At 49.6% G+C, this 24,844-nt stretch overlaps 3 protein-coding genes across 5 annotated transcripts; 2 read left to right on the forward strand and 1 right to left on the reverse strand.

The window, feature by feature from the left end:
- Nucleotides 1-594: 594 nt before the first annotated feature.
- On the forward strand, nt 595-5,077 carry prdm12b (PR domain containing 12b). The gene is made up of 6 exons (XM_053871395.1): nt 595-808; nt 3,655-3,720; nt 3,783-3,907; nt 3,996-4,151; nt 4,214-4,328; nt 4,403-5,077. The coding sequence occupies exons 1-6, from the start codon at nt 595-597 to the stop codon at nt 4,858-4,860; spliced, it is 1,134 nt and encodes a 377-aa protein (XP_053727370.1). The 3' UTR covers nt 4,861-5,077.
- Nucleotides 5,078-8,484: 3,407 nt separating this feature from the next.
- Nucleotides 8,485-11,528, reverse strand: ciz1b (cdkn1a interacting zinc finger protein 1b). The gene is made up of 8 exons (XM_053870903.1): nt 11,200-11,528; nt 9,786-9,921; nt 9,628-9,710; nt 9,438-9,569; nt 9,116-9,210; nt 8,956-9,049; nt 8,776-8,880; nt 8,485-8,720 (listed from the first exon to the last, which is right to left on the reverse strand). The coding sequence occupies exons 2-8, from the start codon at nt 9,832-9,834 to the stop codon at nt 8,613-8,615; spliced, it is 666 nt and encodes a 221-aa protein (XP_053726878.1). The 5' UTR covers nt 9,835-9,921; nt 11,200-11,528; the 3' UTR covers nt 8,485-8,612.
- Nucleotides 11,529-12,000: 472 nt separating this feature from the next.
- Nucleotides 12,001-24,844, forward strand: LOC128762550 (glutamate receptor ionotropic, NMDA 1-like). 3 transcript variants are annotated; one of them, XM_053870869.1, is made up of 21 exons: nt 12,002-12,455; nt 12,959-13,215; nt 14,161-14,295; nt 14,354-14,530; nt 14,955-15,017; nt 15,758-15,855; nt 16,106-16,227; nt 18,229-18,403; nt 18,472-18,622; nt 19,080-19,166; nt 19,247-19,382; nt 19,449-19,576; nt 19,650-19,814; nt 19,892-20,010; nt 20,599-20,711; nt 20,774-20,922; nt 21,116-21,273; nt 21,345-21,506; nt 21,574-21,683; nt 21,755-21,900; nt 21,987-24,844. In XM_053870869.1, coding segments are annotated over exons 1-21 (2,718 nt in total). In that variant the 5' UTR covers nt 12,002-12,454; the 3' UTR covers nt 22,053-24,844. The 3 variants fall into 3 exon arrangements, with proteins under 3 accessions (XP_053726843.1, XP_053726844.1, XP_053726845.1); XM_053870868.1 differs by having other exon boundaries at nt 12,001-12,455; nt 19,247-19,576; XM_053870870.1 differs by lacking the exon at nt 14,955-15,017.

Here is a 24,844-nt window from a genome sequence, read left to right on the forward strand (position 1 = left end):
TTCTGCAAATATCACGCCAAAATAGCTGAGTCAGTCCCTACAATTGTTATGCAAATAAAAACGACTTTTCAATGGACGTGTGAATGAAGTAAAACACTGCTCTAGTCATTTTGCCTGACACCGACATGGCCAAAGATTAAACGCGCCTGCATCGGAACAAGTGGATACTTCCTATCTTCAAAATCACTTTTATTCAAATATCGACAACATTGTTGTCATCTGGTGAATGAACAGGTTTGTGTTGTGTGTTCAAGCTGCCAGGTGACGCACACACAGATACACACACACTCAGGCCACAGTCCAATCACTTACACTCGACCTTTGACCTCAACATCTCCGCATTTGTCAATCAAAAATCTTCAGCATTGTGAGGGGCCTCTTGTCATGGGGCGTCACACACTCTCACCCATCCGCATGGACACTCTCTCAAAATACACTCTTGCTCTCTACACGCGATGCAAGAGGGTGAGGCGGAGGAAGAGGGTGCTGAGGAGGAGGAGGTCGGGGTATAAATCTCGGCTCTTCTCTGAGCCACTCGTTCTTCTGACTTCGCAGTGACGACAGGAACAGGTGACCGTCCTCTCCTCGCCCGCCATGGGTTCGGTTCTGCCCGGGTCATCTGCCGGCCTGAAGCCGCCGCTGTCCCTGGCCGACGTCATCACCTCCGACATCCTGCACAGCTTCCTGTACGGCCGCTGGAGACACGTGATCGGGGAACGACACCTGCAGCCGCACCTGGAAGAGAGGACGGTACCGAGCCCGAAGACCGCGTTCACCGCCGAGGTCCTGGCCCAGTCCTTCTCCGGAGGTGAGAGACGACACTTTTCTGTCGCGTCATCGGAAAGTTCTGTGAAACTGTACTTTCTGTTCGATCCGGGTATTTACAATTAATCTGTTAATTATGACCTTTACCGCCACTTCATTTCATCTCTCGGTTCTTCCACGTCGAACCTTGCGATGGTTCTCCTCTGAGCGGCCCGCAGCTGGCCCGCTCTCACCGCGTGTGTTTCGGATGCTCACTTGAGTGTGACTCGCGTGACATTGACCGGTCCGTTTATCTGAAACTTAATTTGTCACCCGCCACGGACCCAGGCCGAGGACGGTACCTGCCCGCCATAAATGTTCCGCCGGACGCCTTTCTGCGTCGGATTTCGTTTTCCGTTCCGATGAACTATTCCGGGAAAAATGAATGGCGACGTTCAACTTGAGCGTTTTCTTTCTTTCTTTTTTTTTTTTTTTCCATCAGTCCACTTTGTTCTGTCGGATGTTAACAGTTGTCCATTTATCGTTCTATCATTTTATTCGCTCTGTATTTCATTGACTATTTATATTGTCAATCTTTATTAATTGTCTACTTTAAACTTTAAACTCCGTTATTAATGAATGGTTCATTAAAAAAAATAAATAAAAATTTTATTGATAATTGATTTTAATAATTATTTATGTTGTCTAAACTCTGTTCATGAGTCCTGTAGTTTCATTAATTCTTTAATTTCATGATTCATGATTTTATCATGAATTATGTTTTTAAAGCTCCCTATTTAAAAAAAAAAGTATTCATTCGTAATTTTACTCGTTCTTTATATTATGAAAACTCAGTTTTATGGGTTTCTTTTATTTTATTTTATTTTACTCAAGCTCCGTAATTCTTTTTATCAAATCATTATTTTATTCATCCATTAGTTTACTATCGTTCATATAATAAAAACTCCGTTTCATTCATTCTTTATTTGTATTCTTTATTATGATTATTATTGTGATTATGATGATGTTGACGATGATTATTATTATTATTATTATTATTATTATTATTATTATTATTATTCAAGACCACGGAGCCCGGAATGTTCTTTGTAATCTCGGAATATTCGTTTCTCCTGTTTATACGCAGGTCGTTCAGCGAGCGGCGTTTTTTTTTTGTTTTTTTTTTTTTACCGCAGAAGTGGAGCGAGCGTCATCGGTACTTGAGCGTGCGTTCGGGTGCTTGATTATTGACGTGTTTTACGTGCATTTGAGGGATTTCACTGGCAGGTGGATTTGCTGTAGTTCACCATGGTTGTCATGACGCGCTCCCACAGGTCTCGTCTTCAGGAGGAAAACGGTGGAGCGGATTTCACCATCGTTTATGGAGATGAGCAGACTTTATTAATCATTTACGTGTTTGGTTTTGTAGTTGACTGGCAAGACTTGGATCGTTGACAGCGTTTCGTCTGGCCGTGCTCTTGGTCGCAAGTTATCGGTCAGTGTGGTGAAACTGTTCCCGCACTTTTCTAGTTGATTTTGAAAATAAAGACGTGGTCGCTAGGAAAGTCGGGGCTCGCTCACATAACATCCGTTCCGGGATCATAGTGTAATGCTCCTCAACAGTGCGTAAGCAGCTGCGGCGTAAATTGGGGGTCCATGGACAGCGACCAGCAAACCTCACCTCACTTCTCGAACAGTTCACTGCGCCGGCCACGGAGGTGACGTCACTCAATAGTTCGGTCCTCAAACTGCGTCTAATCCAAACCAGGCGAACTCGACGCAACCGGACTCGATGGCTTCCACGATCTCTTACCTTATTCTGCAATGAAAAAAAAATCATGCATCTCACCTCAGAATTTATTTCCGTGAATGCGTGTATGATTTCTATGTTTTTCATCAAAGTTGTACCATGTATTAAGCCACCGGGACTCGACACATTTCACCGCCAACTCCCTCTGCTTTAATTCAAATTATATTGTTCACAGCGTCTGTTTATCTGTGTGCGCGCGCGCGCGTGTGTATTGGCTACTCCACTGAGGACATTAGGCTAAGTTCGGCCCGTTGGGCCCGTCCCAATAAAGTTAAACCTCAATCTGAGCGTCAAAACTTCTAAATAACTGGGTCATAACGACTGGGTTTCAGTTTGGTTCCGTGTCCTGGTTAAGGTTGGCCATGTTGTGTGGATGGTTTGGTTCACGCAGAGGCGGGGTGCATTTCACACCGAGGCCTTCAGCGATGTCGTACCTAGTCCGACTTCGAGAAATACCTCTCATAATGTCATTATATCTGACGCAACAGCTGGAAAAATACTATGCGCGAATGAGCCATCGCCAGAATTGTGAACAAAAGAGACTTATTAATCAAATCCGTCGCTATATCTTCGTCCGATACTGCCAAAACTTAACTTAAAACTTAAACTATAAACTATAAAATCTTTAATAAAAATGAATTTTGAAAAGTGTATAAGTCCGCAAAGAACGCGCAAGCTTTGATCAGCTAAACCGCGCAGTCACAGTTTAAATTCAGCGAAACACCAACAGGACGGCCACAGCGTGGCGACAGTGGCTCAGTGAAACGAGTCTGAGAGGACCAGGTGATAAAAATCGATATATAAAGGTGCTGGACGCCTGCCTGGGCGGGGTCATACAGCCTGGCAACGCAAGCTACCTGGGTTCTGAGCGGAGGCACACGCAACATGGGACATCAGTGGAAGGAGCAAAATGTGACATGAAGATCAATATGACATGAAGAGAATATGATAAAGGGAAAGCTTTATTATAAGGAGGCCTTGAAGGCCCTGGCCTCCACTGGTTTGAGGTGAGAGGCTGGGGAAAGCACTAAGGCAAGGAGAAACTTCACCGTGTCCTAACCAGGATAGAGATACAAACTTGTGTGTGTGTGTGTGTACAGAGGTTCAGAAGCTGTCCAGTCTAGTTCTGCCGAGTGAAGTCATCATCGCTCAGAGCTCAGTTCCAGGTATGTCACCTCAATCTGCTCAGAGTCAGTGCATGTGCATGTTTCATGGATGTGTGTGACAGGAGAGGGACTCGGGATTTTCTCCAAGACGTGGATCAAAGCCGGGACTGAGATGGGTCCATTCACCGGCCGCCTGATCTCACCAGAGCACGTCGACCCATTCAAGAACAACAACCTGATGTGGGAGGTCAGCCGCGTCATGTGACCTCTGTGTCAGCTGCATCATGTGACCTGTGGCATGCCACGTAACCGCTGAGCCTGTGACGTCGTCGCAGGTGTTCAACGAGGACGGCAGCGTGCGCTTCTTCGTGGACGCCAGCCAGGAGGAGCAGCGCAGCTGGATGACCTACATCAAGTGTGCCCGCAATGAGCAGGAGCAGAACCTGGAGGTGGTCCAGACGGGCAGCACCATCTACTACAAGGCTATGGAGGTCAGTGGAGGCACCACAGACAAGATACTTGAAGGCACCACAGATGTCCTGTCTCTTCTCAGACCATCCCTCCAGACCAGGAGCTGCTCGTCTGGTACGGGAACTCTCACAACACATTCCTGGGGATCCCAGGCATTCCTGGCTTGGACGACGATCAGGGGAAGAAGTGCAAGAGTGGTAAGCCTTGTTGTCCATGCAGGCGCTAGCTTGCTTCTGCTAGCATATGAGTGACAGACTTTTCTTCTCGGCAGATGAGTTCCATTCCTGCGAAGGCTCCTCCTCGTCCTCCTCCTCGTCCTCCTCCGCCTCCTCGAGTCTCGGGCGCATGCGCTGTGTCATTTGTCATCGTGGCTTTAACTCGCGCAGCAACCTGCGCTCGCACATGCGGATCCACACCCTGGACAAGCCTTTCGTGTGTCGCTTCTGTAGCCGGCGCTTCAGTCAGTCATCCACGCTGAGGAACCACGTGCGGCTCCACACCGGTGAGCGGCCATACAAGTGCCACGTCTGCCAGTCGGCCTACTCGCAGCTCGCCGGCCTGCGAGCGCACCAGAAGAGCGCCAGACACCGTCCCCCCGGAGACACCGGCACCTCTGGCAGGGCAATGGTTGTGGTGGCTGGGGATCCCTCGCCACCCCAGCACCCTCAACTGACTGCCGTCGCACATCCTGCATCACTCGTGCACCACATCCCCACCATGGTGCTGTGAGCTCCGCCCACAGGGCTCTGTTTGCATGCTGTATCCCAGGTGGAGACGTCACGTCGTGTTAAAGCTACTCCGATCCTAGGATGTGCTCAAGCTATGTGACACGCAAGCACTCGTGCGAGCATGAGACCGCTGCTGTTGATGTTGTTGTTCTCGTTGTTGTACTGTGTCCTGAACATGAGCACAAGCTAGCAAGCTCTCTCCAGTGTTTGGATGTGAACTTCAGTGTTAAATAAAAGTTAATGACGGGTGTCATCAAGTCACTCAGCTGTCTGTCTATCACAGATGTGGAGAGTCTAAAGAGTTGCGCTTTTCATCACCGGCGTGAGCCCCCAACTCACTTAGTAGCCATGCTAATGGTTGGATCACACATATCGCATCAGGCTCTCATGCGTTCTGTGTTGGTATCCACCCGTTTTGTGGATATATTAGTGAACAGCAATACCAACACAGCAGCCCACTGTCAAAAGTTTATGACGACGGCAAACGCCTAAACCAACATGGCGACTGTGGAAGACGTATTGATCATGTACCTCTAACACAAAAGAGGCTGTTAAATATATCGCGACTGGAGGACAGAGAATTTCCACCATTGTTAGATCTTCCTCGCGTCTCAAGGCGACACTGCTCTGTTTGGTCCGTTTATCCTTAAGCTTTGTGGAGAAATACAGACGAAATGAACACAGATCATGGACAAAAGGCCCGGTCTAGATCTGCATCCGTATCTAACACTGAGCTTAAATGGGCATTAATATTTACACCCAGACAAATTGCAACTGAGTTCAAAGTGTTTTAATTTCAAAGTCAATTAATTTGATAGCAATCTGCAAATAGCCATTCAATTGAAGTATTAACTGTCGCCACCATGTGACGAAACTCGGGAACTGCATTTGAACAAAAATAATTAGGAAAATAATTTGTTTTGGTGAAGGAGATTCAGTGATCTCAGTAACTGTAACAGTAACTTGAAACTATTATATGTAGCTGGGAGTCAGGTGGAGTTTTTTTTACTTTTTTGAAGTGGGATGAAAAGGAGTGGGTTTAACTGTTCTACCTGGTCGTTTCACCATGCAAAACAAATCCAAATACACGTGTTAAAAAATAAATAAATGACAAATAGAACACAGTACACACACATATATAGAGTCTGAAGAAAACTCCGTGTGTAACATTAAATACACAAGATGAAGGCATGTCACACTTCATAAAATTCTTCATTTAGTCTTTTTATTTTTATTGGCCCCGTACACCAGTAGGGCATCTTGAATGTCATTTTTAAGCAAGTAGAGAGTACCTGCTCAGTGGCAGTATTTGTCATCGTAGGCTACAACTGAGACTCATTTCGACTGAGCTCAATATCCTTTTCTGCACGTCTGGCACATCGAAATCATGGTGGGCCGCCAACAGCAAAAAATGCCAGGGGCCTTTCTATGTCCCAGTCCAGCCCCGGTTACAGCCTGGGCCTCTGTTGTGTGTGTTTCCCAGTGACCCATCCAGCCAGGTGTCCATGGTCCTGCTGACCAGCTCCCCCCATCTGTCAGCTGCAGCCACCAGTTTTGGGGGCCCGGTCCTCATTGAGCTGGGTTGGTGCAGCTTTTTGTTTCAGCTCATCTGAGCACACACAGCTCCACCAATCTGGCGTCAACCGATCACTCGTTTAATGAAACACGAGTTGCATATATCCATAATTGTCGTGAGTTTTACATTGATTTAGATAGTAATAACATAATATTTCAAAACTTCTTCAAATGGATCGCTTTTCTGTTTGAAACCGCAAAGCACTTCGGACTGTCTCGCGGGCGTCCACGTGAAGGCACGCATTTACAGGTATCAGGGATGACCCAGGCAGGTCAATACAGGACCGGGAAAGGACGGTGTGCGTGTTTGTGGGGTCACAGTGACGCTCGAGCCGGAGTTTAATCTTTGTTTCTTCCAGGCGTCGACGCGGAGAGCCGCTCCTCCTGACACAATAACGAGTGAGTGTAGCTGTTGTACGAGCGCCCCCGTGTGGTTTCTGGGTGCCATTGCTGTAACCTCGCGTAAAAGTGTGTGCCATAAAAAGTTTGATCAAGGTGGAGCCTGCTCAGCGGGGGTCCCTCTCAGTAGAGACGGACAGTGAAATACACAGGGTGGCGTCGCTCCCAATACTTTCATGTTGGACTGAATATTTCTCTTCAGACCCTCCCGAGCACAAGAATCATTAAGTGTCCCGACAGACAGTGCTGACATCTCTTTAATGTATCACGGATGAGTTGGACCCATGCGCCACAGAGCAGCCAATGAGAAACACAAGTTCAATATTTATTTTCAAACCCAAATCAAAACAGAACATGAGGCAAACATACACCAACCACTCAGACAAGGATCCATGCTGATCGCCATTAGCCATGCTCTGACAACTAAAGATGGTTGTAGATGAAGTATTAACACTACTATTGTGATGATGGAATTAGTTATTTGATCCACACACTTGACTCTTGATTCTGGCGAGGCACCCTCTTCCTGTCAGCGAGAGCTCGACCCTCCGTTGGCTTGGAGTGGGGGGGGGCTGTTGTATGGGCCACCGTTCCGTGCTGACACAGACCCCTCCTCTGTACAACACCAGCACGGCTTGCAGTGTCAGAACCTCCCAGGAGCAGACGCTCATGCAGCGTCCTGAGTCACAACAGCAGTGATAGCTGCTTGTTGGAGATGTTCCGAAACCACAATGACGATTTGGAAGTGGATAAGTGCATGAAAACAATTGCTCAAATGGAGGCAGCTGAGGATAAACTGGCTGCTACTTGTCTCTTACAACTCGCTGCTCCAAACTCCGGTAGGTAGGGACTGCAGAAAGAGTGCTGACGTACCGAAGCTTTGTATTGTTTGCTGGTCCTTATTGACCCGTGTGTGTGGCGCTAAAAGGTTGGAGACTGGGATTGAGAAAATAAAATGTTTTCTCACTTCAATATGTTTAAGTTGGCCTCACTTCAGCTAGTAAAAAAAAAAAAACACAATTGAATTTGGGAAAAATAAAATAAATCAATGACCAAATCATACCTTAATCAAAATCAAAGTATAAGGCTCATTGAATCATGATTTTCACTATTGCCATAATCGCCCAGCCCTTACCCAAAGCCGCCAGTGAAACACTCAAATCTCAAATGTTTTCTCTGGACCTCTGGTGTGTGCTCAGAGTCAGTGTGTGTTCTGGCGTGCTGTGCTGTGTCCACTGTGCTCAGTGAAGGAGCTGAATCCTCAGCTGGGTGTGTCACCAGTTTGCCAAAACACCGCCATCTTCATCATCCAACCTCCAATAATCTTCCTCATTGCCACCATTGTAATAATCACCATCATAATCTTCCTCACCTTCTCCACCACCATCATCATTGTCATCGTCTTCAACGTCATCAATGCTCTGTACAAACTTAATGGCTAACATGAATCTGTTCCTCTCTCACCTTTAGCTCATAACATTCTTAAGATCCCCCTCACACCTGAATTCCTCTTCACCCCAAATACCCGCCCTCACACCGGAGCTCCCCATCCTCACCCCTAAGACCCACCTTCACACCGCAAGTCCCCCTCCTCACCCATAAGATCCGCCCACACCCTGTCCCCCATCCTCACTCCTAAGACCTGCCTTCACACTGGAGCTCCCCCTCCTAACCGCTAAGATCCGCTCTTGCCCACCTAAGACCTGCCCTCATACTGGAGCCCCCACATCCTCACCCCTGAGACCCGCCCTCACACCTCAGTACCTTTCCCCTATGCCCTTAAGTTCCGGTTCCTCCCCCCTCCATACCCCTGAGGCCTCTATCTTCATGCTCAAAACAGCCGACTGCGTCCAGCGTGATAAGCTCCTCCTCCTCCTGAAGCTTGACCTGCGGACAAATAACAATCAGAGTCTTCATCAGCTGAGCTGGGTGACCTGCCCACCTGCTGCTTGTGTTCCAGAGACTTCACATGTTCCACAAACTTCCTCGGCGTCCTCAAGTGACGTCTGCAGACCGGACAGAAGGGGCGCGAGCTTCGCTTACACACCTGCACACACATACCCGCGCACACAATCCCAGAGGGCTGAGTGTGATGCTGCAAGTGAGACGTCACTCAGCTCACCTTATGTTGTGCGGTCTGCCTGTGGGAAATGACATCACCACTGAACTTCTTCTGACATGTCTCACACCAGCGCTGTTTCTCAGGTTCCCAGCCCCTGGTGGAGGTAAGCAGACACCAGTGTGCAGGAGTGTGGGTTTGAGCTAGTTTGTAGTGTGCATACCTTTTCTGCAGAGGTGGGGCAATGGCGCCGAGGCGTTTCGTGACCTCATCAATCCGATTTAAATGTGTTGGCCCAGTCATGTGATCCTGAAAAGACTACAACACACATGTTTGTATCTCTCTCCTTGTGGGGACCTCCCATTGCCATAGCCCTTTTCCCAGCCTCTCACCCTCAAAACACATGGCGAACCTTAACCGGGACTCACCAGTTACAATGGCCCAGTTATTGTGAACTTTCAATCCTCAAAGGAGGTATTATGTCAAGAATTGGTCCCCACAAGAATAGATAAACCAGTCCCCCGCACACACACACTTGAACATACCTGCAGGCATCTGCAGGTGACTTTGCACAAGTGACAGTGAAAAACGTCTGTGTGTGTGCCTGTTTGTGTGTCGACCTCACGACCTCCACTGCTGTGTTGGATGGTGACCTTGAGTGACCCCGCGCCCTGCAGCTGAAGCAAAAACATCTTAGGATGTTGCTCTGCACATTGGATGTCACCTGAGCATCACCTGGGCTCTGCGGTCGTCGCTCTCTGCTGCACCCTGCTGCTCATGACTATTGGAACATCCACCTGTGTCAGCTGATCTGGAGCCTGTGATGTCATCCAACAATCGAGACAGTCTTTCAGAAATAGTTTGGGGGAAACTTGGTTTCTCACCGAACTGACCATGTGTCCGGATATGCTCAGCTGGTGAATGGTAGGAAGACGGGAACATCACTGACGTTTGTCAGCTGGTCCACCTGGGTCCTGGCCGTGCCGGATCACCACTGGGACGAGAGCAGTTCCTGGCACTTCTGGTCCACTGAGAGCAGAGAAGAGGACATCAGGTGACCCATCCATTGGTTCCTGCAGCACAGGAGGTGGAGGATCTAGGTGGACTCAGCTTCCCGGATCTGCTCTGGGCCACCTCAGTGTATATTTTATGGTTTATTTTGGTTTATTTTATTCACTCCTTATGCATAGGGAGAGCTGTTTACATGCCATAACCAAGAGCAGGAGCACCTGAATTTTGGAGTCACATTGCAATGTGCATGAACAACTTCTAAAGGTACAGGTTTGGGGATAAATTGTTTCAGTGAATGCGAGACAGCTTCATAAAGACAGACCTCTGCACACAGGGTGCAGAAGAAAACAGACTGGATTCTGGATTAAACCACCATCCAACCAATGTCCCTGCAGTACTGCAGCTAACCCGCTAATGTCCAAATGGGTCAGCAGCTATGTGAGTGGAGGCCACGCGGCACAGACTCTCCGCTCCACTGAATAACGGTGACTTCTAGGATGAATAACACAGGATACATGGCATAGTTTAGTTTAGGTCATGGCAATGTGAAAAGCTGAACTGACTTTAAATGGTGTTGTTCGTGGACTTGACAATGATCGCAGTCTAAATCCAACACTACTCGACTCGCCATCTGTACTCATGTCACTTCGGTCACTTGAATTCTATATGTATAGATTTCATATGTGTCCCGTGATTTATTTTAGCTGCTGTTCAACACTATAAACAGGTGATGGACGGGTGGCATTGTTTATTTTTATTCAAGGATTCAGCACCATGATGACCAGGTCGTCCTTAATCTAGTGGCACTGAAATTGAATGAATGGAAAACCCAACAAGTTCTAGAACCGGTAGTGGCAAAGTGCCATGACAGGTCCAATGATAAGGACATAAGCAGTGGTGGTAATAAACCGCACACCTGTTGGTCTTCACCACAGCATCCAGGACCTCACAGGAGGCCTGGCTGTTGTTGGACACGCTAGACTTGCACAACTTCAACACACAGGCATCAACACAAACAACTTCTACACGTGTCACTCTGCAGAGAACAAATGCACTAAAGACGTGGCCATACACATGACTTGCGTGAGTGGACATGAATGAATATTTATATGGGGACCAATCTTTGATAAGACAGATCTTCGGAGAACATTATAGCTGGTCCTCTGGGTTCAGTTTGGTTCCGAGTCCTGGTTAATGTTATGGTTAGCCACTTGTTTGCAATGTTAGTCAGGGGGAGAAGCTCACTAAGATAACAGTCCAAACGCGTGTGGGTGCGAGAGAGAGAGAGCGAGAAACCTTGGCTGCCGTCTTGCTGTCGAACTGATGGCTTCCCGTCACCCTTCCATCGGGTCCAGGCTAATAGCTCTTGTCAGTCAGACCCAAATGTGGCCATCGGAACCTCTTACTGTTGCGGGTGGCACAATTGACGTCATCGCAGTACATCAGACGAGGACTGGTGTTTTGGCGAAGTTGCCGGCGCTACTGTGCTCCTGACCACTGGCGTTCTCACTTTAGGTCACACCGAGACATATTTCAGGCTTGACATCACGTAAAGAGGCAATAAACTCTCCTCCAGGGCGGGTCGCTGACTTGAGCTAACAAAGCTAACATCGAGCTCTCTCGAGATAGAGAGAATTAGCTCCTCCTGGTGGCAGGAGGAACAACGTCTCTCGCGTTCCCTGTCTCTCACACACTACACTGTCTTTTTGATTGGGGGGCACTTGTTTGTCCGACTTTGTGGGGACCAATTCCAGACAAAACACAATCATTCCGAGGACCGCATGACTAAATAACTGGGTCATTATCTTTGGGTTTCAGTTTGGTTCAGAGTCCTGGTTCAGGTTAGCCATGTGTTTTGGATGGTTAGGTTTAGGGGGAGAGGCTGGGGAAAGGGTTATGGCAATGGATGGCAATGACTCTGAATGAAAAGCCTCGCAATGTCCCCACAATGATAGAAATACATTGTATGTGTGTGTGTGAAATGAACAAACTGAACACACGCGCATCTCTCCAAGTAGGACATCTTCAAGGATGGTGCATGCGCGTGCACAGGCGCGGGGATGTATTTCTGTCAGTGCGGGTGTGCGCGTTTGCGCATGCGTGTGCTTCGCGGTACGGCGTCATCAAAGCAACATGCGACGTGTCCTGTTTGCAATGTGACGCCATCGACATTGAACATCGAAGATAAAGAGTCGTGCATGATTGTGCGTGCACGCGGAGGCTGCTGAGCAGCGCGCTTCGCTCTCTCCTCCCAGCGTGAACGCGCGGCGACGAGCGGCGGATTAAGGGCGCTCCGCATCATCAGGTCATCGACGTCGGCCGACGGACAACAGCGACCGTCGATGTTTTCGGCCGTGTTGCTTTTGGTGACGTCACGAGGTGGCGGCGGATCAACAGGACACGTACGCCGTCGGCGATTCTGAGCAACGAGTCCACAGCACCGCCAGATCCTCGCGCCAGCGCGCGTTCCGTCTGACCCGAGACACCGAACCGTGCTCGGAACCAGATCAACAGGAGACTTGAAGGACGAACGTTGTGACGGCCTCTGGAGAGTGAGCTGCTCTTTGATCTTGAGACATCACCTTCACCTTCACGGTCATCTTCATCTGAACCACCTTCATCTTCAACAATTGAGACATCATCTGCCTCGTCACATCATCATCTGCCTCCTGCCATCCGCGCGTCAATGGCCGACTTCTCGAAGCACATATTATTCAGTGCCATTGACCATCTTCACCTTCACCTTCATCACCTTCATCTGACAGAAGCATGTGCCGAACTCAAGGCTCGGGGGCCAAATCTGCCTCACTGAGTCCTTCTGCTGTTGAGTTGGAGCCGAATGAATGTGCTCGTCCTCCACGTTCAAGCTCTGGTCGGGGGTCTTCTCACAAGCCGATGTCATAGAAGCCACATTTGAGTCTGGTGCTATGACCTGATGGAAGACGGATTTGTGTTGTTTGTCGTCGGCCTCATGTGGACGGACTCGTTGTCCAGGTGTGGTTTGGACCTTCATGCATCTTCTTCATCCCTACTGCGCCTCTCTGTCTCCCCCTAGTGGAGGTGCGTGGTATCCTCCTGTTGGCGCTCCTGCACTGCCTGTCGGTGGCGCTGTGTGGCTGCGAGCCTCGCCAGGTGAACATCGGCGCAGTGCTGAGTCACAAGCGCTATGAGCAGGTGTTCAAGGAGGCGGTGGCGACAGCCAATGCGGCGTTCGGCCGTGACAAGTTCAAGATGAACGCCATCTCCGTCACGCACAAGCCCAACGCGATCCAGATGGCGCTGTCGGTCTGCGAGGACCTCATATCCAATCAGGTGATCCATCAATTTTCATCTGTGACGACACACTCAGTGGAAGTTACACTGCTGTGATCGAGCAGCACTGGCAGGATGACCAAGCCAACATGGCGACACACACGCACATGTTTGTTTTGCTATTTTTGTGAGGACCTCTCATTACCATAACCCTTTCCCCAGCCTCTCCCCCTTAACTTAACATTCTAAAACACATAGCTAGCCTTGACCATTAGTCTGAAGCAAACTTGCGCCCAATCATAATAAACTACTTTTACTGGCTTTTATCCTTGTGAGGACAGGCCAAAATGTCCTCACAAGAAAGTGGTTTGTCAAGACTGGTACTCACAAGTACGGCAAAACATGCCCCACACACACACACACACACACACATACATGCTCCTTAGATATCTGTATGTGTACGCCTACACGGAGGTGGAAGTGATTGAATCTGCCACCATTTTGTGTAAGATGCCATGTTTGTTTACATGGCGACGGCACGGTCACCACCTAAATCTGACAACTGGGTGCCAGGGTGGGAACTTTTGGCTCCGAAGACAGCATCCTCGCGGTGTAAACACTCCTCTGGACACGTGGCTGGAGATGTAGAGTTTGCATCAAAGAGGCAAAACTCTTTCTGAGGCTGTGCAGCACTGACCCTAATGCTCAAGTGTTGATCCTCCACTTCTACCAGAAGTGGAGGATCATCCTCCCTTTGTAAGAAAACATTTCTATTTCAAGCCATGACAACGATTTTTAATAGACACAGTCAAGCCAATAGGCCAAAGTGAGCCAGTAAGATAACGCAGTTAGTAACCCACTGGTGAGTTTAAATCCCTTGCAGCAGAAGCCAGACTTCCGGTTTGTATCGTTCTGTCTGTGTACATCCTTTATGAGGTGTATGAGGTGTCTTAGGCAACTGAGTCCTGAGCAGTGCCAGGTGACAGTGGTCCTCCTGTGTTGCAGGTCTATGCCATCCTGGTCAGTCACCCCCCTCAGTCCAACGACCACCTGACGCCGACGCCGGTCTCGTACACTGCTGGCTTCTACCGGATCCCTGTGGTGGGACTGACCACTCGAATGTCCATCTACTCCGACAAGGTGAGCTCATGGCTCTCCGGTCTCCGCTCCAGTGCGTCACGGTGTGCTGCCTCTCCAGAGCATCCACCTGTCCTTCTTGAGGACTGTCCCGCCGTACGCCCACCAGGCCCAAGTCTGGTTCGACCTGATGAGAGAGTTCCGCTGGAACCACATCATCCTCATCGTCAGTGACGACCACGAAGGCCGAGCAGCCCAGAAGAGATTGGAGACCCTGCTGGAGGAAAGGGAGACCAAGGTGAGACACACAAGCTCTCACACACACTCACGCTCCAGTTAAAACACTGTGTGTGTGTGTATATATCTGTGTGTGTGCCTATAGGTGTGTGCATGCGTGTGTGTTTGTGCATGACTCTGTGTGTACATGTGTGTGAGAGAGAGAGCGAGATCGTGGATCTAATTTTAATGAGAAGATTATCTGGAGCGAGAGATTCAGCGACCAGTGGGACATTCAGCCGTCGCTTTCCTTCATCATCACCAGCGGAGGAAGTCACTTTCAACTGTCTGATGATAGTTACATCACTGCTGCGCACCCATCACTGCGTGGGTGTGTGTGTGTGTACGTTTCTGTATATTCATGTGCGTGTGTCTTTGTTCGTGCGTGCGTGTGCATGTGTGTGTGTCTAAATCTCTGTCTCCCTCTGGTGTCCACGTTGCGTCAGACTAAAAACAGGAACTTTGAAAACAGCGACCAACACAACTTTGACTTCCGGAGAACACCGAAGGTACAACAACATGCATGTAAATGATGCACGCCGCCCAACAATGAGCTCGCAGCCATATAGACCACCAGCCCCACCCCCCCCGTCCTCTTACAGACCCGGCTCCAGAGATAGACTGGTATCCTGGTCCCGGTCTGCTTGCCACCATCTTCCTTTCTGTTAAGTTTCATGATCCTGCACTGGATCCAGACTGGTGGGAGAGAAGACCCGCCTCTTCCCCCGTTCCCGTCCTTCTAATAGTTGCATGCAGCCGGCGGGTATCTGGTCCACGCCGCCCCCCCCCGAGTCTTTCTTTCAGTTGCGGTTGCATCAGCGCTCTCTAACATGCACGTCCCTGATTGTTGGAGTCTTGACAGCGTCTCCTGCATGTCCCACCACCACGTGCACCACTTCACTCAGACCCAGATGGGCACCGACATCCTGACTCAGACTCATGCCAAGTCAAGACCAGACCTTGACCAGACCGGGACCTGAGAACTGACAGCATCCCGAACCTCACCAAGCAACCGCCTCCTCTCGTGACTGCGAGCTTCCACTTTGGTTTGATTTCTGTTCAGCGACCCCGAGCTCCCATCACCTCCTCTCTCCCCAACCCAACCGACCCCACCCCCAGGGAGAGTCGCATGATTGCGGGTCCAGTGTCTTCATGGAGGGGTGGGTGGGCGTTTTCCACCGGCAGGACCCGCTAATGCTGTTTGTCCCTTGATGTTGTGTGTCCTGCTGTCTCCCCCGGATGCCTGCAGGCGGAGAAGGTTCTGCTCTTCAGCCCTGACACCAACTTAACAGCTCTTCTGCTGGAGGCCAAAGACCTTGAAGCTCGAGTCATCATCCTGTCAGCCAGGTCAGTCTACCAAGGGTCTTTGTTGAGGTTGACCCAGTCCAGAGTCTGCCCCCTTACAAAGTGCAAGCACTAAGGTCCACTACAGTCCTACTACTGAGGTCCACTACTGGCTTCCAGCACGGGCGAGAAGTCTTACCTTCTGACCCAAAAACAACCAACCCAGTCACAGCGGGCCTTTAGACTTCTGTTCTCTCTGGTTAGTACATTGTTTTTTGACAAGTCGCCGGTGTGTGTGTGTGTGTGTCCATAGTGAGGACGAGGCCGCCGGAGTGTACCGGGCTGCTCGGCAGCTCAACATGACGGGATCCGGCTATGTGTGGCTGGTGGGGGAGCGGGAGAGCTCGGGCAAAGCCATGACCGAAGCCCCCGACGGTATGTTGCCCCCAAACCTCTCCTTCCCGTACCGTCTCCACTGCGCTCTGCTTCCATCCAAAGTTTCAGAAAGTCGCCGTGACGACGGCCCTATTCTGTCGCTGCGATGATCAAAGTCGCTAAAAATAACTTCAAGTCTCCAGAAAAGTCGACAGCCGCCAGAGAAGTTGTGAGAGTTCAGCCGGCTCTTCGTTGTCCCGTCCCGTCCTGAGGGCGTTGTCCAACCACAGACGGTGATGACATCACTAAACCGTCGTCACGGGGACACTGCAGCAGCAGACTTGGATGGAAACACGGCCACCTGTCCGTGTGTGATGAAGGACACTTGCCTTCATCACGGTGTGACTCTCCCGCTCTTCTTCTCGTTCTCAGCTTTCTTCCAATGGTTGAATGTTTAAACACGAAAGCGTTTAAAGGTTCAAACCGTCCTGTTAGTAACTGTTGTTCTTTTCAAATGTGTCTAACATTTTTGTGTGTTTCATCTCTAGTGTGTGTCGCCTGCTCCGCCCATTCGCTCTCGGTTTAGCTAGCCGGTCAGTGGGGATGCAAACATGCTAGCTAATGGTACAGTGGAGGAAGCTAGCATGACGTATGGCGTTGCTAACAAGCTAATGGTGTAGGAGGTTGTTTGAGAGACAGCTAGGATTGCTGTGGTAACCATGACGACCCTCAGCGCGAGCACTGGTAAGATTACGTCGCTGCTTCTTGTGTCCTGCTTGATGCTTGGTCTTCAGCCGAGGCCACGCCTGCTCCAGAGTGATGTCATGGAGGGGCGGGGCTATCAATGGACTGCTCAGGAACCAGACCGCTTCACCTCAAACATACTCTCAAAAGGGTCTCTGATTTGGTGGTCTGGCCTCCAGGGTTGTCTCCCAGTACCCCAGAGTGGAGCAAAGGTCACTGTTTCTGTGCGAGAACTATTTTTCTGAGAGTCATTAGAGACTAAAACACCAGACTCACTTTTATCAGACCACTGGAGGACCAAACCGGAGCTCACAGTTGGCTGACAGCCGATTAACAGCACAGGGGTCCTGGAAGAGTTCTCAGATGTGCGAGACACTTCACCCCCTGTTGGTCACACAGTCATATTACGTAGTCCGCTGAGTCTGGCCCACAAAGATACTGGGCTTCGCTGATGGAGAGATTTGGGTCAGTGGTGGTTTTGTCCTAATTGACTGGTCAGAAGATTCCGAGTCGCAACGGACGACAAAGTCTCCGCTGCCTCAGCAAACTGCAGGTCGGCTAACAGTGTTAGCCTTTCCCATTGTTACACCAGCTGCGCTGCAGTTGGCTAACCTGTCGACAGACGAGCCCACGGATTGGCAGGCTTGTGTCTGTAGGAGGCCTGCTAATGCGTGAGCTAGCGGGCTAGCTAACGGGCTGGTGCTGTAGTGGGGGCGCTAACATGCTAGTCGTCGTGATGAGGAAGCAGATATTTTTCGTCATTGTGACCGGACTCAGTTTCCGACATGAAACAGCTGACGCGAGAGTTCCAGCATGAAACCTTAGCGTGTGTGTCTGTGCGTGTATGTGTGTGTATGCGAAATTGTATATCTATACTTGTGGGGACAAATTTTTGGAAATGAATCTCCTTGTGGGGATGTTTTGCTTTTGTCGGTCCTCGCAAGGTTAAGCCTCACTTTGAGGGTTATAACTCCCAAATAACTGTCATTATAACTGGGTTTGGTTCAGATTTCTGGTTAAGGTTAGCTGGATGGAAAGGGTTATGGCAATGAGAGGTCCTCACAAAGACAGAAATACATCTATGTGTGTGTACGTGCGTACGTGTGTGTGTGTGTGTGTGTGTGTGTGTGTGTGAGGGGACGGGGTGTGTGTACATCAAAAAATAATTACCACGACAACCATTTAAAAAACAATGTAACACGTGTGCATGTTTGCACTTGTGTGTATATGTGTGTGTGCGTGTGTGTGTGTGCATCCACACCTGTGTGTGTGTGTGTGTTTGTGCATGGGTGCTTTCGTGCGTGTGCCCATGTGTAGGCCTGCTGGGCCTGCAACTCATCAACGGAAAGAACGAGTCGGCCCACATCAGTGACGCGGTCTCAGTCGTGGCCCAGTCTCTACAGGAGCTCTTCGAGAAGGAGAACATCACTGAACCTCCACGTGGCTGCGTGGGAAACACCAACATCTGGAGGACCGGCCCACTCTTTAAACGGTCAGTGGCCAAACCCTCGGCTGAGAGATGCATTCAACGTCTTGTCAACTGTTGTCTCATTGCTCTAGAGTGCTGATGTCATCCAAGTATCCTGAAGGACTGACGGGCCGCATCGAGTTCAACGACGACGGCGACCGACGCTTCGCCACCTACAGCATCCTCAACTACCAACAGAAGATTGGCCGAATGGTCCCAGTCGGAGTCTTCAACGGGTCACAGGTGTGCACACTCAGACATACCCCCATGGAGAGTTAAGACCACACAGCTTGCATGTGTGTGTAAGCATATCTATCCTAGTGAGGTCCAATTTCAGGACCCCTCAAGTTAAACCTCAATTTGAGGACGAAAACTACAATTCATTATTGTTGGGTTTCAGTTTGGTTCAGAGTCCTGGTTAAGGTTAGACATTCGTTTTGGAGGGTTAAGTTAAGGATGAGAGGCTGGGGGTTGTGGCAATGAGAGGTCGCCACAAAGGTGGAGCACAAAAATGTGTGTATGTGGGCATTCTTCTGAGGACATTTTGCTTTGTGAGGACATTTGGCTTTTCCTCACAGGGTTTAGAGGGTTAAAACATCAGTAAAAGTAGTTTATTATAATTGGGGTGGCTGGGGAAAGGGTTATGGCAATGAGATGTCCTCACAAAATAACAAAACAAACGTGTGTGTGTGTGTGTCAGGTGGTGATGAACCCTCAGAGGAAGATCATCTGGCCCGGGGGAGAGACAGAGAAACCAGTTGGATACCAGATGTCGACCAAACTGAAGGTGCGTTCAAGTGCAGTCTGAAGACAGTTTGAACGATACAAGTTGTCCTTGACGCTGCTGTTGCCTTGTGGCCGCAACAGATTGTGACCATTCATCAGGAGCCCTTTGTCTACGTCAAACCCACTAAGACGGACGGCACGTGTAAGGAGGAGTACACCGTCAACGGAGTGCTCATCAAGAAGGTCATCTGCACCGGACCCAACGGCACCATTCCAGGTGAGAGGAGGGAGAGTGGACGAGCCGGTTCTCTGAAGACCCATGTGTGTTGGTGGCTGTGCGCAGGTCAGCCCATCGTCCCGCAGTGTTGTTACGGCTTCTGCATCGACCTGCTCATCAAGCTGGCCATGAGCATGAACTTCACCTACGAGGTTCACCTGGTTGCCGACGGCAAATTCGGGACTCAGGAGCGAGTGAGTGACAGCCGACGGCCCCCGACCGCAGGAGGGCCCCTCCAACCGTGCCTCTGAATGTGCGCCCCCGCAGGTCAACAACAGCAATAAGAAGGAGTGGAATGGGATGATGGGCGAGCTGTTGGGGGGCCTGGCCGACATGATCGTGGCCCCGCTGACCATCAACAATGAGCGCGCTCAGTACATTGAGTTCTCCAAACCCTTCAAGTACCAGGGACTCACCATCCTCGTCAAGAAGGTGTGCCGACAGCCCATCGCTGCTGAAGCACTTCCTGCCACCTGAGTTCACATGTGTGTGTGTTTGTGTGTGTGCAGGAAATTCCTCGTAGCACTCTGGACTCGTTCATGCAGCCGTTCCAGAGCACACTGTGGCTGTTAGTCGGTCTGTCGGTCCACGTGGTGGCAGTGATGCTCTACCTACTAGACCGGTTCAGGTAGCAATACACACACTCACACACGTTTGGATTTCTATACTTGTTTGGACATTGTGAGGTTTTTCATAGCCATCACCCTTTCCCCAGCCTCTCCCCTAAACCTAACCATCCAAAACACATGGCTAACCTTAACCAGGACTTTGAACTGAAACCCAGTTATTTTGGAGTTTCCATCCTCAATCTCAGGGTTAACTGGTTAACCGGCATTAAGGTCCTAACTCGGCCAACTGTCCTCACAAAGAGGACATGAATAGATAAACCAATCTCCCACACGCACATAAATGTTCGTTTTTCTGTCCTTGTGGGGATATTGTTAGGTTTTTCATAGCCATTGCCCTTTGCCCAGCCTCTCCTCCTAAACCTAACCATCCAAAACTGAACCAAACTGAAACCTAGTTGTCATGACCCAGTTATTGTGAAGTCTTCACCCTCAAACTGAGGCTAACCTCGTGGGGTCGAGCCTTTGTCCCAACAAAGTTATATGGGCCTCACAAGGATAGTATTTTTGTCAAGAATTGGTCCCCACAAAGTCAGATAAACAAGCCCACCACGCACCCAGAGACCCTCACATACGATTGTCCTGTCCAGCCCGTTCGGAAGGTTCAAAGTCAACAGTGAGGAGGAGGAAGAAGATGCCCTCACACTGTCCTCCGCCATGTGGTTCTCATGGGGAGTTTTGCTCAACTCCGGGATTGGAGAGGGTGAGTCACATGACCTTCAAGCTTCAAAGTTCCCGCCGCATGACTGGTGTGTGTGTCTGCAGGAGCACCCCGGAGTTTCTCTGCCAGGATTCTAGGAATGGTTTGGGCGGGTTTCGCCATGATCATCGTGGCCTCGTATACCGCCAACCTGGCAGCCTTCCTGGTGCTGGACCGGCCTGAGGAGCGCATCACTGGCATCAACGACCCCAGGGTGACTGCACAGAAGCATACACACACGCATATTTGTTTTGTTATTTTTGTGAGGACCTCTCAAGCAAAATGTCCTCACAAGAAGGTGGCTTGGCAAGTACTCAGAAGTGTGGCAAAACATGCCCAGGCATACACACACCCAGAAACACACACACACCAGACATCCTGACGTGGGTGTTGTGTGTTTCCTGCAGCTTCGGAATCCGTCAGACAAGTTCATCTACGCCACAGTGAAGCAGAGCTCGGTGGACATTTACTTCAGGCGACAGGTGGAACTGAGCACGATGTACAGGCACATGGAGAAGCACAATTACGAGAGCGCAGCTGAGGCCATTCAAGCCGTCCGAGACAAGTAGGTGCTGTTGCTGTCCGGCGGGTCACGTGACCGCCGCCCTGCTGTCACCGGTGCGTCTCCCTCCGCAGCAAACTGCACGCCTTCATCTGGGACAGCGCCGTGCTGGAGTTCGAGGCATCACAGAAATGCGACTTGGTGACGACCGGAGAGCTGTTCTTCCGCTCGGGTTTCGGGATCGGGATGAGGAAGGACAGTCCGTGGAAACAGAACGTGTCACTGGCCATTCTCAGGTAAAGCACCGTCGGCCAGCATCGCTGTCGTGGACGGTCACCTGATGCCGCACTTGCTTTTGTGCAGCTCTCACGAGAACGGCTTTATGGAAGATCTGGACAAGACGTGGGTTCGATACCAAGAGTGTGACTCCCGTAGCAACGCCCCTGCCACCCTGACCTTTGAGAACATGGCAGGTGAGTCGGTGTCCCGGCCAGGGCGCCTTTTGCCGCGCCTGTCGCCCTGACCTGCTGGTGTTTGGCCGCAGGTGTCTTCATGCTCGTTGCCGGAGGAATCGTGGCTGGGATCTTCCTTATCTTCATCGAAATCGCCTACAAACGGCACAAAGACGCCCGACGGAAACAGATGCAGCTGGCGTTTGCTGCCGTCAACGTGTGGAGGAAGAATTTGCAGGTGAGCGGAGGAGTGGAAGGGAGGAGTGAGGAACCGCGGGAACCAGTGTGGCAGCTCTTCATGTTGTTTGTGCGTGTCTCCCGCAGCCTTATCCGACCGACATCACTGGACAGTTGAACCTGTCGGATCCATCCGTCAGCACCGTCGTCTGAGATCCACAGACGAGTCACTGCTTCTGCTGAGCCACACACACACACACACACACACACACACACACACACACACACACACACACACACGTTTGTATCTCTATTCTTGTGGGGACCTCTCACTGCCATAACCCTTTCCCCAGCCTCTTCCCCGAAACCTAACCATCAGCTTCTTCCCCGAAACCTAACCATCAAAAACACATGGCTCACCTTAACCAGGACTCTGAACCAAACTGAAACCCAACTGTAATGACCCAGTTATTTTGACGTCATCATCCTCAAGTTGAGGTTTAACCTCGTGAGGTGTAGCAAGGACCCCCCATAAGGAAGTGTTTCCAAGAATTATATGATACAAGTATAGGATACAAGGTACAGACAGAGACAGCCTCAAACACACTAACAAACACAGACAAACGTTTGTATCTCTATTCTTGTGGGGACCTCTAATGGCCATAACCCTTTCCCCAGCTGACCCAGTTATTTTGACGTCTCAAGTTGAAGCTTAATCTTGTGAGGTGTAGCAAGGGCCCCCACAAGGAAGTGTGTTTCCAAGAATTATATGATACAAGGTACAGACAGAGACACACTCAAACACACTAACAAACACACAGACACTCGTTTGTCTTCCTATCTTAGTGAGTACCATCATTGACATACATTAACATAACCCAATCCTCAGCCTCTCCCCCAAACATCTAAAACAAATGGCTAAACTTAACCTTTACTCTTAACCAAACTAAAACCCAATTATAATTACCCAGCTATTTTGTAGTTTTAACTTTCAAACTGAGGCTTGACTCAGTGAGGACCAGCCAAAATGTCCTCACTCAGTTGATTAAAAACTCACACAGTTCCTTACAAAGGTAGAAGTACACACATCCCAACACACAGAATCACACACACACACACAGATTTGTTGTTCTATCCTTGTGGGGACATTGTGAGATTCTCATTGCCATGGTCCTTTCCCCAGCCACTCACCCTAAACCTTACCATCCTAATAATAATAATGACCCAGTTATTGTGATGTCTTCAGCCTCAAAGTGAGACATCACCATGTGGGGACCAGCCAAATGTCCCCACAATGTCATACGGTCCTCACAAGGATAGTGTTTTGTCAAGAATCGGTCCCCACAAAGTAGGATTAACAAAATTAAGTACAAGGACGCGCAGACACAAACACAGAAACACACACAGACACACACAGCAACACAGAGATACAGACAGAGTCACACACCGTTGTCGGTCATCTGTAGCTGCCTGCTTCCAGCTAGCAAGGCTATTATTTTGAAATAAGCTGTTTTACGGTGCTTTAGTTTGGTAGCTGTTGGTGTCGGACCACCAGTTCCTCTCATCGTAAATCAAAACATCTGGACTGGCTTTCTGCTTCCTGTCTGTGAAACTAGTCATGTCTGGCCCCGCTGGATCTGGTCCAGCCTGGTCTGATCCTGCTGGGTCTGGTCTAGCCAGACTAGGTTCTCCTGGGTCTGGCCCCACTGGATGTGGTCTGACCTGGTCTGATCCTGCTGGTTCTGGTCTAGCCAGACTAGGTTCTCCTGGGTCTGGCCCCACTGGATCTTGTCTGGCCCGGTCTGATCCTGCTGGTTCTGGTCTAGCCAGACTAGGTTCTGCTGGGTCCGGTCTAGCCAGACGAGGTCCTGCTGGGTCTGGCTCCGCTGGATCTGGTCCGGCCCAGTCTGACCCTGCTGGATTTTGCCTGATGTATTATGATGAGAAGGTTATCCAAATTTCCTTGCAACAACATGATGTCATCCATCAGATGATGGTGATTGAAAGGTTGTGGGTTTGAATCTTGGAGCGTTGTGGCGAGCAAATGTTTCGCAGTTTTTGTTGTCTGGTTTTAAGCCAAGCCACGTCAAGCCAGCATCATATGACTTTCATTTTGACGCGTGAGTTGACTGCCGAGACTTTTTGATGATGTCATGAACCCCGCTGATGTCAGACCCGCCTACCTCCAAGACTGTGACATTGTCTACTGTATGGATACATTTTAGTCTTTGAAAATAGTTAAGTGCTCGTCACTAGTTTCACGGCCGATGTGACGTCTGTGCAGCTAATTCAACGCTAACCGTTGGTTGTCATCGCTTTGTACTTTTGCAACACTCGACCGGTGACTAGCCCAGTGAAACCATGTCCAAACCCATTGCAGCACGTAAATCTTAGCCATCGTGTCAGCAGTGAACCACTGCCGTGCCGCTAGCAAAACGCTAAAGGTGCAATTGCAAGTCATAACTAAGAACGGCAACAAATGAACACCTGACTTTTGAAATGTTGCTTCTGTCTACATATTGATGAGATGTCTACTGAAGGTACGTCATGAAAAGACAACGTCACCAACATTCGTGTTTAAGAGCTCCATCCACTACAGCAGAGCTGGACGTTTATCTCTTGATGCGTGGATCGTGGGCACGACTCTGGAAGAGTATCCTCAGTTAGCAGCCAGTGCTAACGCTGTAGCGTTTCACTCATTCCTTCAGCTGTACAGTTCATCACCTAGCTAGCCGGCTAGCCGTCCTGTTACAATCGCATTGATGTTGATCTGCTTAAGATGTTCAATCACTTTGCTAGCTTTCGCTCACGTGCTAACATGGCTCTCTACTGCCCCCTGTGGTCCGGACAACAATCTGACTTTGTACCAGTTTTAACTGTGATGTCACTTTTTTATGTAAACACTGAAACTTAATATGTTTGTACAGAAATTATGAATATCAAGATGGTGATGAGGACTGAAACTGTATGTTTACAATCATCAGTAATAAAAAGTGTTATGTTAA

The sequence above is a fragment of the Synchiropus splendidus genome, chromosome 7 (assembly GCF_027744825.2).
Source record: "Synchiropus splendidus isolate RoL2022-P1 chromosome 7, RoL_Sspl_1.0, whole genome shotgun sequence".
NCBI lineage: Eukaryota > Metazoa > Chordata > Actinopteri > Syngnathiformes > Callionymidae > Synchiropus > Synchiropus splendidus.

What these genes read in the sequence shown, in the direction of transcription:
- prdm12b (XM_053871395.1), top strand. Translation starts at nt 595, where the DNA reads ATGGGTTCGGTTCTGCCCGGGTCATCTGCCGGCCTGAAGCCGCCGCTG. An exon ending in TCTACTACAAGGCTATGGAG is followed by an intron (nt 4,152 to 4,213) that starts GTCAGTGGAGGC and finishes GTCTCTTCTCAG; the next exon opens with ACCATCCCTCCAGACCAGGA. An exon ending in GGGGAAGAAGTGCAAGAGTG is followed by an intron (nt 4,329 to 4,402) that starts GTAAGCCTTGTT and finishes TCTTCTCGGCAG; the next exon opens with ATGAGTTCCATTCCTGCGAA.
- ciz1b (XM_053870903.1), bottom strand. Translation starts at nt 9,834, where the DNA reads ATGTTCCCGTCTTCCTACCATTCACCAGCTGAGCATATCCGGACACAT. An exon ending in GCCCCACCTCTGCAGAAAAG is followed by an intron (nt 9,050 to 9,115) that starts GTATGCACACTA and finishes TACCTCCACCAG; the next exon opens with GGGCTGGGAACCTGAGAAAC. An exon ending in GGCAGACCGCACAACATAAG is followed by an intron (nt 8,881 to 8,955) that starts GTGAGCTGAGTG and finishes ATGTGTGTGCAG; the next exon opens with GTGTGTAAGCGAAGCTCGCG.
- LOC128762550 (XM_053870868.1), top strand. An exon ending in AGGACCTCATATCCAATCAG is followed by an intron (nt 13,216 to 14,160) that starts GTGATCCATCAA and finishes CCTGTGTTGCAG; the next exon opens with GTCTATGCCATCCTGGTCAG. An exon ending in CATGACCGAAGCCCCCGACG is followed by an intron (nt 16,228 to 18,228) that starts GTATGTTGCCCC and finishes GCCCATGTGTAG; the next exon opens with GCCTGCTGGGCCTGCAACTC.